General features: G+C 46.4%; 1 protein-coding gene across 1 annotated transcript in view; it reads left to right on the plus strand.

The window, feature by feature from the left end:
• Positions 1 to 13,653, plus strand: part of MAPK15 (mitogen-activated protein kinase 15) — a gene marked incomplete at its 3' end in the record, with an annotated part of 200,000 nt that overhangs the window by 167,370 nt on the left and 18,977 nt on the right. The window contains exons 6-8 of the mRNA XM_063950407.1: positions 9,654 to 9,784; positions 9,871 to 10,034; positions 11,139 to 11,278. Coding sequence (XP_063806477.1) covers positions 9,654 to 9,784; positions 9,871 to 10,034; positions 11,139 to 11,278 — 435 coding nt within the window. The remainder of the gene's footprint in view (positions 1 to 9,653; positions 9,785 to 9,870; positions 10,035 to 11,138; positions 11,279 to 13,653) is intronic.

Genomic DNA, 13,653 nt, shown 5'->3' on the forward strand with positions numbered 1-13,653 from the left:
AGAAGCTTATTCTCATGCAGATCTCCCTATTCCGGCTAATGTCTCTGCACACTCTACACGTAAGGTAGGTCCTTCTTGGGCAGCACAACAGGGTGCTTCAGCAGAACAGATATGTAGGGCAGCCACATGGTCTTCCATAAACACATCCATCAGACATTATGCCTTGGATACGTTTGCCTCTCACGACGCAGACTTCGGGTGAAAGGTCCTCCTGTGCAATCAGGAGCGTCCCCACCACTAAAATGGCTTTGGGAATCCCAATGTTATCCTGTGGACCCAGCCAGAGAATTATACGTTATGGTAAGAACTTACCGTTGATAACGTGATTTCTCTTATGTCCACAGGTATCCACAGGGATCCCACCCTGACGCATCTGATTTGAGGATCTAGACAATCACTAAACCTCTTACTTCTTGTATGGAAGGGTGTGCATGTGTGTTCTTATCGCCTGTACAGGTCTCTACCTAATGTTCCTGCCTATAATCGCTGAGGAAAGAACTGATCTGACTGAGTCAGTGGGCGGGACTATATAGTGGAGGCCCCAATGCATCCTGGGAGGCCAGAAAGCTTGTGACCGTGTTGGTGCCATTTTCGCTGTCGCTCGACAATATCCCAATGTTATCCTGTGGATACCTGTGGACATAAGAGAAATCACGTTATCAACGGTAAGTTCTTACCATAACGTATATTTCTGTGTGGTACAGTAATATGGCTTTCTGTGTGGTACAGTAATATGGCTCTCTGTGTGGTACAGTAATATGGCTTTCTGTGTGGTACAGTAATATGGCTCTCTGTGTGGTACAGTAATATGGCTCTCTGTGTGGTACAGTAATATGGCTCTCTGTGTGGTACAGTAATATGGCTCTCTGTGTGGTACTGTAATATGGCTTTCTGTGTGGTACAGTAATATGGCTGGTTGTGTGGTACAGTAATATGGCTTTCTGTGTGGTACAGTAATATGGCTCTCTGTGTGGTACAGTAATATAGCTGGCTGTGTGGTACAGTAATATGGCTTTCTGTGTGGTACAGTAATATTGCTCTCTGTGTGGTACAGTAATATGGCTTTCTGTGTGGTACAGTAATATGGCTCTGTGTGGTACAGTAATATGGCTTTCTGTGTGGTACAGTAATATGGCTCTCTGTGTGGTACAGTAATATGGCTTTCTGTGTGGTACAGTAATATTGCTCTCTGTGTGGTACAGTAATATGGCTTTCTGTGTGGTACAGTAATATGGCTCTCTGTGTGGTACAGTAATATGGCTCTGTGTGGTACAGTAATATGGCTTTCTGTGTGGTACAGTAATATTGCTCTCTGTGTGGTACAGTAATATGGCTTTCTGTGTGGTACAGTAATATGGCTCTCTGTGTGGTACAGTAATATGGCTCTGTGTGGTACAGTAATATGGCTCTCTGTGTGGTACAGTAATATGGCTCTCTGTGTGGTACAGTAGTGTGACTGGCTGTGTGGTACAGTAATATGGCTCTCTGTGTGGTACAGTAATATAGCTGGCTGTGTGGTACAGTAATATGGTTCTGTGTGGTACAGTAATATGGCTGGCTGTGTGGTACAGTAATATGGTTCTGTGTGGTACAGTAATATGGCTCTCTGTGTGGTACAGTAATATGGCTCTCTGTGTGGTACAGTAATATGGCTGGCTGTGTGGTACAGTAATATGGTTCTGTGTGGTACAGTAATATGGCTCTGTGTGGTACAGTAATATGTTTCTCTGTGTGGTACAGTAATATGGCTCTCTGTGTGGTACTGTAATATGGCTGGCTGTGTGGTACAGTAATATGGCTGGCTGTGTGGTACAGCTGTGTGGTACAGTAATATGGCTCTCTGTGTGGTACAGTAATATGGCTAGCTGTGTGGTACAGTAATATGGCTGGCTGTGTGGTACAGTAATATGGCTCTCTGTGTGGTACAGTAATATAGCTGGCTGTGTGGTACAGTAATATGGCTGGCTGTGTGGTGCAGTAATATGGCTCTCTGTGTGGTACAGTAATATGGCTGGCTGTGTGGTACAGTAATATGGCTGGCTGTGTGGTACAGTGATATGGCTCTCGGGTACAGTAATATGGCTCTGCGTGGTACAGTAATATGGCTGGCTGTGTGGTACTGTAATATGGCTGGCTGTGTGGTACAGTAATATAGCTCTCTGTGTGGTACTGTAATATGTTTCTCTGTGTGGTACAGTAATATGGCTGGCTGTGTGGTACTGTAATATGGCTGGCTGTGTGGTACTGTAATATGGCTCTCTGTGTGGTGCTGTAATATGGCTCTCTGTGTGGTACAGTAATATGGCTCTCTGTGTGGTACAGTAATATGGCTGGCTGTGTGGTACAGTAATATGGCTGGCTGTGTGGTACTGTAATATGTTTCTTTCTCTGTGTGGTACAGTAATATGGCTCTGTGTGGTACAGTAATATGGCTCTGTGTGGTACAGTAATATGGCTCTGTGTGGTACAGTAATATGGCTCTGTGTGGTACAGTAATATGGCTCTCTGTGTGGTACAGTAATATGGCTGGCTGTGTGGTACTGTAATATGGCTCTCTGTGTGGTACAGTAATATGGCTGGTTGTGTGGTACAGTAATATGACTGGTTGTGTGGTACAGTAATATGGTTCTGTGTGGTACAGTCATATGGCTAGCTGTGTGGTACTGTAATATGTTTCTCTGTGTGGTACAGTAATATGGCTCTCTGTGTGGTACAGTAATATGGCTCTCTGTGGTACAGTAATATGGCTCTCTGTGTGGTACAGTAATATCGCTCTCTGTGTGGTACAGTAATATGGCTCTCTGTGTGGTGCTGTAATATGGCTCTCTGTATGGTACAGTAATATGGCTCTCTGTGTGGTACAGTAATATGGCTCTCTGTGTGGTACAGTAATATGGCTGGCTGTGTGTTGCAGTAATATCGCTGGCTGTGTGGTACAGTAATATGGCTGGCTGTGTGGTACAGTAATATGGCTCTCTGTGTGGTACAGTAATATGGCTCTCTGTGGTACTGTAATATGTTTCTCTATGTGGTACAGTAATATGGCTCTGTGTGGTACAGTAATATGGGTCTCTGTGTGGTACAGTAATATGGCTCTCTGTGTGGTACAGTAATATGGCTCTCTGTGTGGTACAGTAATATGGCTCTCTGTGTGGTACAGTAATATGGCTGGCTGTTGGGTACAGTAATATGGCTCTCTGTATGGTACAGTTATATGGCTGGCTGTGTGGTACAGTAATATGGGTCTCTGTGTGGTACAGTAATATGGCTGGCTGTGTGGTACAGTAATATGGCTCTCTGTGTGGTACAGTAATATGGCTGGCTGTGTGGTACAGTAATATGGCTCTCTGTGTTGTACAGTAATATGGCTGGTTGTGTGGTACAGTAATATGGCTCTCTGTGTGGTACAGTAATATGGCTGGTTGTGTGGTACAGTAATATGGGTCTCTGTGTGGTACAGTAATATGTCTCTCTGTGTGGTACAGTAATATGGCTGGTTGTGTGGTACAGTAATATGGCTCTCTGTGTGGTACAGTAATATGGCTCTCTGTGTGGTACAGTAATATGACTGGCTGTGTGGTACAGTAATATGGGTCTCTGTGTGGTACAGTAATATGGCTGGCTGTGTGGTACAGTAATATGGCTCTCTGTGTGGTACAGTAATATGGCTGGTTGTGTGGTAAAGTAATATGGCTCTCTGTGTGGTACAGTAATATGGCTGGCTGTGTGGTACAGTAATATGGCTTTCTGTGTGGTACAGTAATATGGCTGGCTGTGTGGTACAGTAATATGGTTCTCTGTGTGGTACAGTAATATGGCTAGCTGTGTGGTACAGTAATATGGCTCTCTGTGTGGTACAGTAATATGGTTCTGTGTGGTATAGTAATATGGGTCTCTGTGTGGTACTGTAATATGGTTCTGTGTGTGGTACAGTAATATGGGTCTCTGTGTGGTACAGTAATATGGGTCTCTGTTTGTGTACAGTAATATGGCTGACTGTGTGGTACTGTAATATGGCTCTCTGTGTGTGGTACAGTAATATGGCTGGTTGTGTGGTACAGTAATATGGCTAGCTGTGTGGTACTGTAATATGTTTCTCTGTGTGGTACAGTAATATGGCTCTCTGTGTGGTACAGTAATATGGCTCTCTTTGTGGTACAGTAATATAGCTGGCTGTGTGGTACAGTAATATGGCTCTCTGTGTGGTACAGTAATATGGCTCTCTGTGTGGTACAGTAATATGGCTCTCTGTGTGGTGCTGTAATATGGCTCTCTGTATGGTACAGTAATATGGCTCTCTGTGTGGTACAGTAATATGGCTCTCTGTGTGGTACAGTAATATGGCTGGCTGTGTGTTGCAGTAATATCGCTGGCTGTGTGGTACAGTAATATGGCTGGCTGTGTGGTACAGTAATATTGCTCTCTGTGTGGTACAGTAATATGGCTCTCTGTGTGGTACAGTAATATGGCTCTGTGTGGTACAGTAATATGGCTCTGTGTGGTACAGTAATACGGGTCTCTGTGTGGTACAGTAATACGGGTCTCTGTGTGGTACAGTAATATGGCTCTCTGTGTGGTACAGTAATATGGCTCTCTGTGTGGTACAGTAATATGGCTCTCTGTGTGGTACAGTAAATGGCTGGCTGTGGGGTACAGTAATATGGCTCTCTGTATGGTACAGTAATATGGCTCTCTGTGTGGTACAGTAATATGGCTCTCTGTGTGGTACAGTAAATGGCTGGCTGTGGGGTACAGTAATATGGCTCTCTGTATGGTACAGTTATATGGGTCTCTGTGTGGTACAGTAATATAGCTGGCTGTGTGGTACAGTAATATGTTTCTCTATGTGGTACAGTAATATGGCTCTGTGTGGTACAGTAATACGGGTCTCTGTGTGGTACAGTAATACGGGTCTCTGTGTGGTACAGTAATATGGCTCTCTGTGTGGTACAGTAATATGGCTCTCTGTGTGGTACAGTAATATGGCTCTCTGTGTGGTACAGTAAATGGCTGGCTGTGGGGTACAGTAATATGGCTCTCTGTATGGTACAGTTATATGGGTCTCTGTGTGGTACAGTAATATGGCTGGCTGTGTGGTACAGTAATATGGCTCTCTGTGTGGTACAGTAATATGGCTCTCTGTGTGGTACAGTAATATGGCTGGTTGTGTGGTACAGTAATATGGCTGGTTGTGTGGTACAGTAATATGGCTCTCTGTGTGGTACAGTTATATGGCTGGTTGTGTGGTACAGTAATATGGGTCTCTGTGTGGTACAGTAATATGGCTCTCTGTGTGGTACAGTAATATGGCTGGTTGTGTGGTACAGTAATATGGGTCTCTGTGTGGTACAGTAATATGGCTCTGTGTGGTACAGTAATACGGGTCTCTGTGTGGTACAGTAATACAGGTCTCTGTGTGGTACAGTAATATGGCTCTCTGTGTGGTACAGTAATATGGCTCTCTGTGTGGTACAGTAATATGGCTCTCTGTGTGGTACAGTAAATGGCTGGCTGTGGGGTACAGTAATATGGCTCTCTGTATGGTACAGTTATATGGGTCTCTGTGTGGTACAGTAATATGGCTGGCTGTGTGGTACAGTAATATGGCTCTCTGTGTGGTACAGTAATATGGCTCTCTGTGTGGTACAGTAATATGGCTGGTTGTGTGGTACAGTAATATGGCTGGTTGTGTGGTACAGTAATATGGCTGGCTGTGTGGTACAGTAATATGGCTCTCTGTGTGGTACAGTAATATGGCTGGTTGTGTGGTACAGTAATATGGCTGGTTGTGTGGTACAGTAATATGGCTCTCTGTGTGGTACAGTAATATGGCTGGTTGTGTGGTACAGTAATATGGATCTCTGTGTGGTACAGTAATATGGCTCTCTGTGTGGTACAGTAATATGGCTGGTTGTGTGGTACAGTAATATGGGTCTCTGTGTGGTACAGTAATATGGCTCTCTGTGTGGTACAGTAATATGGCTGGTTGTGTGGTACAGTAATATGGCTCTCTGTGTGGTACAGTAATATGGCTGGTTGTGTGGTACAGTAATATGGCTCTCTGTGTGGTACAGTAATATGGCTCTCTGTGTGGTACAGTAATATGACTGGCTGTGTGGTACAGTAATATGGCTCTCTGTGTGGTACAGTAATATGGCTGGCTGTGTGGTACAGTAATATGGCTCTCTGTGTGGTACAGTAATATGGCTCGCTGTGTGGTACAGTAATATGGTTCTGTGTGGTACAGTAATATGGCTAGCTGTGTGGTACAGTAATATGGCTCTCTGTGTGGTACAGTAATATGGTTCTGTGTGGTATAGTAATATGGGTCTCTGTGTGGTACTGTAATATGGTTCTGTGTGTGGTACAGTAATATGGGTCTGTGTGGTACAGTAATATGGGTCTCTGGTACAGTAATATGGCTCTCTGTATGGTACTGTAATATGGTTCTGTGTGTGGTACAGTAATATGTTTCTCTGTGTGGTACTGTAATATGTTTCTCTGTGTGGTACAGTAATATGGCTCTCTGTGTGGTACAGTAATATGTTTCTCTGTGTGGTACTGTAATATGTTTCTCTGTGTGGTACAGTAATATGGCTCTCTGTGTGGTACTGTAATATGTTTCTCTGTGTGGTACAGTAATATGGCTCTCTGTGTGGTACTGTAATATGGCTCTGTGTGTGGTACAGTAATATGTTTCTCTGTGTGGTACTGTAATATGTTTCTCTGTGTGGTACTGTAATATGTTTCTCTGTGTGGTATAGTAATATGGGTCTCTGTGTGGTACTGTAATATGGTTCTGTGTGTGGTACAGTAATATGGGTCTCTGTGTGGTACAGTAATATGGCTGGTTGTGTGGTACAGTAATATGACTGGTTGTGTGGTACAGTAATATGGTTCTGTGTGGTACAGTCATATGGCTAGCTGTGTGGTACTGTAATATGGTTCTCTGTGTGGTACAGTAATATGGCTCTCTGTGTGGTACAGTAATATGGCTCTCTGTGTGGTACAGTAATATGGCTCTCTGTGTGGTACAGTAATATGGCTGGCTGTGTGGTACAGTAATATGGCTGGCTGTGTGGTACAGTAATATGGCTCTCTTTGTGGTACAGTAATATAGCTGGCTGTGTGGTACAGTAATATGGCTAGCTGTGTGGTACAGTAATATGGCTCTCTGTGTGGTACAGTAATATGACTCTCTGTGTGGTACAGTAATATGGCTCTCTGTGTGGTACAGTAATATGACTCTCTGTGTGGTACAGTAATATGGCTGGCTGTGTGGTACAGTAATATGGCTGGCTGTGTGGTACAGTAATATGGCTCTCTGTGTGGTACAGTAATATGGCTGGCTGTGTGGTACAGTAATATGGCTCTCTGTGTGGTACAGTAATATGGCTCTCTGTGTGGTACAGTAATATGGCTCTCTGTGGTACAGTAATATGGCTCTCTGTGTGGTACAGTAATATGGCTGGCTGTGTGTTGCAGTAATATCGCTGGCTGTGTGGTACAGTAATATGGCTGGCTGTGTGGTACAGTAATATGGCTGTCTGTGTGGTACAGTAATATGGCTCTCTGTGGTACTGTAATATGTTTCTCTATGTGGTACAGTAATATGGCTCTGTGTGGTACAGTAATATGGCTCTCTGTGGTACTGTAATATGTTTCTCTATGTGGTACAGTAATATGGCTCTGTGTGGTACAGTAATACGGGTCTCTGTGTGGTACAGTAATATGGCTCTCTGTGTGGTACAGTAATATGGCTCTCTGTGTGGTACAGTAATATGGCTCTCTGTGTGGTACAGTAATATGGCTGGCTGTGTGGTACAGTAATATGGCTCTCTGTGTGGTACAGTAATATAGCTGGCTGTGGGGTACAGTAATATGGCTCTCTGTATGGTACAGTTATATGGCTGGCTGTGTGGTACAGTAATATGGCTCTCTGTGTGGTACAGTAATATGGCTCTCTGTGTGGTATAGTAATATGGCTGGTTGTGTGGTACAGTAATATGGGTCTCTGTGTGGTACAGTAATATGGCTCTCTGTGTGGTACAGTAATATGGCTGGTTGTGTGGTACAGTAATATGGGTCTCTGTGTGGTACAGTAATATGGCTGGTTGTGTGGTACAGTAATATGGGTCTCTGTGTGGTACAGTAATATGACTGGCTGTGTGGTACAGTAATATGGCTCTCTGTGTGGTACAGTAATATGGCTGGCTGTGTGGTGCTGTAATATGGCTCTCTGTGTGGTACAGTAATATGGCTCTCTGTGTGGTACAGTAATATGGCTGGCTGTGTGGTACAGTAATATGGCTGGCTGTGTGGTACAGTAATATGGTTCTCTGTGTGGTACAGTAATATGGCTCTCTGTGTGGTACAGTAATATGGCTCTCTGTGTGGTACAGTAATATGGTTCTGTGTGGTACAGTAATATGGCTCTCTGTGTGGTACTGTAATATGGTTCTGTGTGTGGTACAGTAATATGGGTCTCTATGTGGTACAGTAATATGGGTCTCTGGTACAGTAATATGGCTCTCTGTGTGGTACTGTAATATGTTTCTCTGTGTGGTACAGTAATATGGCTCTCTGTGTGGTACAGTAATATGTTTCTCTGTGTGGTGCAGTAATATGGCTCTCTGTGTGGTACTGTAATATGGCTCTGTGTGTGGTACAGTAATATGTTTCTCTGTGTGGTACTGTAATATGTTTCTCTGTGTGGTGCAGTAATATGGCTCTCTGTGTGGTACTGTAATATGGCTCTGTGTGTGGTACAGTAATATGTTTCTCTGTGTGGTACTGTAATATGTTTCTCTGTGTGGTGCAGTAATATGGCTCTCTGTGTGGTACTGTAATATGTTTCTCTGTGTGGTGCAGTAATATGGCTCTCTGTGTGGTACTGTAATATGGCTCTGTGTGTGGTACAGTAATATGTTTCTCTGTGTGGTACTGTAATATGTTTCTCTGTATGGTACTGTAATATGGTTCTGTGTGTGGTACAGTAATATGGGTCTCTATGTGGTACTGTAATATGGTTCTGTGTGTGGTACAGTAATATGGGTCTCTATGTGGTACAGTAATATGGCTGGCTGTGTGGTACAGTAATATGGGTCTCTGTGTGGTACAGTAATATGGGTCTCTGGTACAGTAATATGGCTCTCTGTGTGGTACAGTAATATGGCTCTCTGTGTGGTACTGTAATATGGCTCTCTGTGTGGTACAGTAATATGGCTCTCTGTGTGGTACTGTAATATGGCTCTGTGTGTGGTACAGTAATATGTTTCTCTGTGTGGTACTGTAATATGTTTCTCTGTGTGGTACAGTAATATGGCTCTCTGTGTGGTACTGTAATATGTTTCTCTGTGTGGTACAGTAATATGGCTCTGTGGTACTGTAATATGTTTCTCTGTTTGGGTTCGGCGGTCACATGACTGACACCAGCATCCCGACTGGACTGCGGATGGGGTAAGTGTCTCTTCCCCCACCCCTTGAGTGGTGTCGGGATTCTGGCGTCGGTCACATGCTGAACACATCTCCTCTGTGTGGTACTGAAATGTCACTGGCTGTGTGGTGTGGTACTGTGCTATGAAATTGGTGTGTAAGTAAGTAATGAGTATGACCTGATGATGATGTTGCTGTCTGTTCCGCTTATACCCCAGAAACTGATCTTCATGCTGTGATAAAGAAGGGAAACCTACTGAAGGACATACATATGCGTTATATTATCTACCAGTTACTGAAAGCCACCAAATTTCTCCATTCTGGGAATGTCATCCACAGAGACCAGAAGGTGAGTGGACGCCGGCTGCAGGGTGTCTAGTGATGGGTTTGAGGGCTCCTCTAGAGTTGACCTGTTATCTCCCTCTGTGATCACAGCCATCTAATATCCTACTGGATGCTGACTGCCTTGTGAAACTCTGCGACTTCGGCCTGGCTCGTTCCTTGTATCAGATCCAGGAGGATGCCGGGAACCCAGCGCTCACAGAATACGTCGCCACGCGTTGGTACAGAGCTCCAGAGATTCTGCTGGCCTCTCACAGGTATGTGGTGACCTCTATTGCAGAAATAATGTATTTCCCTAAGGATGGAACCGTGAGGCATGAAAACCTGCAAAGACCATACCTTTACATCTTCATATGTAGACGCGATCAGCGCTTCCATCACAAGGGCCAGTCTTTGTCCATATGTGTCTTCTGTCCTGGTTCCTGTGCACTTTGGTGACCTCTTACCCTGTCGTGTCCAGGTCGCTCCTGACCCTGTATAATGTGCAATGGTCTCCCCTGTCCACCCATTGCTGCAGAGGTGATGGCCCGTGCTCCGAGCCTTGGTCTCAGGACAGACGGTAGCATGTTACTCCGAGTATAGATACAACGGGACCTCCCCCTACATCAGAGGTTCTCAAACTCGGTCCTCGGGGGCCCACACAGTGCATGTTTTGCAGGTAACCCAGCAGGGGCACAGGTGTATTAATTACTCACTGCCACATTTTAAAAGGTCCACAGGTGGAGCTAATTATGTCACTTGTGATTCTGTGAGGAGACCTGCAAAACATGCCCTGTGTGGGGGTATTGAGGACCGAGTTTGAGAACCTGTGCCCTACATCCTGCCCCCTCACAATCCCAACAGTCGGCATGCCGACCAACAGGGACTATTCCCACTAGGGGTGATATTCAGTATACCAGCGCCGGAATCCCGACAACCGGCATACCGATACCGTTTCTCCCTCTTGGGGGTCCACAACCCCCCCTGGAGGGAGAACAGATGGCAAGATGCGCATAGTGCGCCACCATGCCCGCAGTGTGGCGGGTTCAGCAAGTCTGCAAGAGGCTCATTTGCACTTGCCCCGCTGTCGGCAAGCTGTCGGTCGAGGTGCCGACGTTGGTATGCTGGCCGTCGGGGACCCGGCTGCCGGCAACTCATAGTTCACCCCCCACTAGTGGGTGTCTCCCCATAGAGTGGCGAGCCCACAAGGGGCTTGTTGCACTCACCCCTCATACTGCTGCCGGTACACCAGCGTCGGTATGCTGACCAGCGGTCTACTGATGCCGCGCCCGATACCACTGCATTGAATCATATCTGTCAGGTGAAATGAGCGTTGTGTAAGGATTAATATGACCCTGATTCTCGATGTCTGATCCCTCCAGATACACAAAGGGTGTAGACATGTGGAGCGTGGGCTGTATTCTGGGCGAGATGCTGCTGGGGAAACCCCTCTTTCCCGGCACCTCCACCATCAACCAGATCGAGCGTATCATGAATGTCATCCCAGTCCCCACGCAGGAAGGTAGGTGACGCGGTGTGGTGGCCGTTACTGGCTGCTCAGAACATTCTTATTCATGTGATTGGAAGTGGAATTTATTCCTGAATTACAGGTCTATTTACTAAACCTCGGACAGAGATAAAGTACCAGCCAATCAGCTCCTAACTGCTATGTCACAGGCTGTGTCTGAGAAATGACAGGAGCTGATTGGCTGGTACTTTATTTCCATCCAAGGCTTAGTAAATAGACCTCTATATATGACAATATTGCCTTGCAGATGAACACATTTATAAAGAACATTTGTAGACTGTAATAGATGAGGTTTAGTCTGTGATCACAGTGGTTCCATCTCCACGCCAGCCAGACGTAATGACAGCTAGACAGAGACCAGCGGAGGGTGGTGGCCTGACTCCGCAATGGAAGCCGCGTTCCCTGCACCTCCGTTATGGGGGGTCTGAGGCTTTCTGTGTAGGCTGTTCCTCAGCTCTGTAGGGTCACTGCTCTCACTTCTGAACTGTTTGCTGAGTTCACCTCCAGGTCGGTGAGATCAATGACGGACACTTACCTGCCACACCAGGACTGACGACAAGTGTGGATCTGGAAAATGTTAGGCTTGGTCTCTGTCATTGGGGTCAGTGGGTTCTTTCAATTGCCCTGAGTGGTGATCGGACTGTGGACCAGGAGACATCAGAGAAGATTCCAGCAGTGAATGTCTCCTAACATGTCACTAATAGTAAGTAGTGTCTGGACCTGGCAGGGAGTCTCCTCCCTCTCCTCTCCCATAGCCCCTCTGCCAGTCCCTACTCCCATCCCATCAGCGGAAAGAACGGCGTTACAAGGGGGCAGCTTTATTTTGGCCACTGCAAATACCTGTGGACGGGAAATGAGACTTGCTAAGTTTATTTATTAGCAGTCTCTTATATTCCATTGCACTTTACAATTAGAACAACAGTAATAGAACAAAACTGGGTAATAACAGACAGACATAGAGGTAGGAGGGCCCTGCTCGCTAGCTTACACTCTATGGGTATGGTATGTTTTCCAGTGTGTGTGTCTGTGTGGTACAGGCTCGGGGGCACTAGAGAACAAAGACCCTCAGCTTCTCTACTGTAATCCTGCTCCTGACACCAGACAGAGTCAGATACATCTGTGATCCACGTACAAATGTCACCAGTTACAATGAAACCCCCTATTACCCGCTGATACACAATACAAACACAGGAACACTAATGAGTTCTATACACACAGTGCAATAATGCCGCCTGATATTGTGTAATATCGCTGTTCTGCACATGCTCAGAATCAGGACCGGGCGGTTCTCCGCGCTGCACGGGACAGCTACACAAATGTTCTGCACGTGCTCAGAATCAGATCCGGGCGGTTCTTCGCGCTGCACAAATGTTCTGCACATGCTCGGAATCCGATCCGGGCGGTTCTCCGCGCTGCACAAATGTTCTGCACATGCTCCGAATCCGATCCGGGCGGTTCTCCGCGCTGCACAAATGTTCTGCACATGCTCGGAATCCGATCCGGGTGGTTCTCCGCTCTGCACGGGACAGCTACACAGATGTTCTGCACATGCTCAGAATCAGATCCAGGCGGTTCTCCGTTCTGCACGGGACAGCTACACAGATGTTCTGCACATGCTCAGAATCCGATCCGGGCGATTCTCCGCGCTGCACAAATGTTCTGCACATGCTCCGAATCCGATCCGGGCGATTCTCCGCGCTGCACGGGACAGCTACACAAATGTTCTGCACATGCTCAGAATCAGATCCGGGCGATTCTACGCGCTGCACAGATGTTCTGCACATGCTCCGAATCCGATCCGGGTGGTTCTCCGTGCTGCACGGGACAGCTACACAAATGTTCTGCACATGCTCAGAATCCGATCGGGCGGTTCTCCACGCTGCACAAATGTTCTGCACATGCTCAGAATCAGATCCGGGCGATTCTCCGCGCTGCACGGGACAGCTACACAGATGTTCTGCACGTGCTCAGAATCAGATCCGGGTGATTCTCCGCGCTGCAAGGGACAGCTACACAAATGTTCTGCACGTGCTCAGAATCAGATCCGGGCGATTCTCCGCTCTGCACGGGACAGCTACACAGGTGTTCTGCACGTGCTCAGAATCAGATCCGGGCGATTCTCCGCTCTGCACGGGACAGCTACACAGGTGTTCTGCACGTGCTCAGAATCAGATCCGAGCTATTCTCCGCGCTGCACGGGACAGCTACACAGATGTTCTGCACGTGCTCAGAATCAGATCAGGGCGATTCTCCGCTCTGCACGGGACAGCTACACAGATGTTCTGCACGTGCTCAGAATCCGATCCGGGCGATTCTCCGCTCTGCACGGGACAGCTACACAGATGTTCTGCACGTGCTCTGAATCCGGC

The sequence above is a fragment of the Pseudophryne corroboree genome, assembly GCF_028390025.1.
Source record: "Pseudophryne corroboree isolate aPseCor3 chromosome 5 unlocalized genomic scaffold, aPseCor3.hap2 SUPER_5_unloc_4, whole genome shotgun sequence".
In the NCBI taxonomy this organism is placed as follows: Eukaryota; Metazoa; Chordata; class Amphibia; order Anura; family Myobatrachidae; genus Pseudophryne; species Pseudophryne corroboree.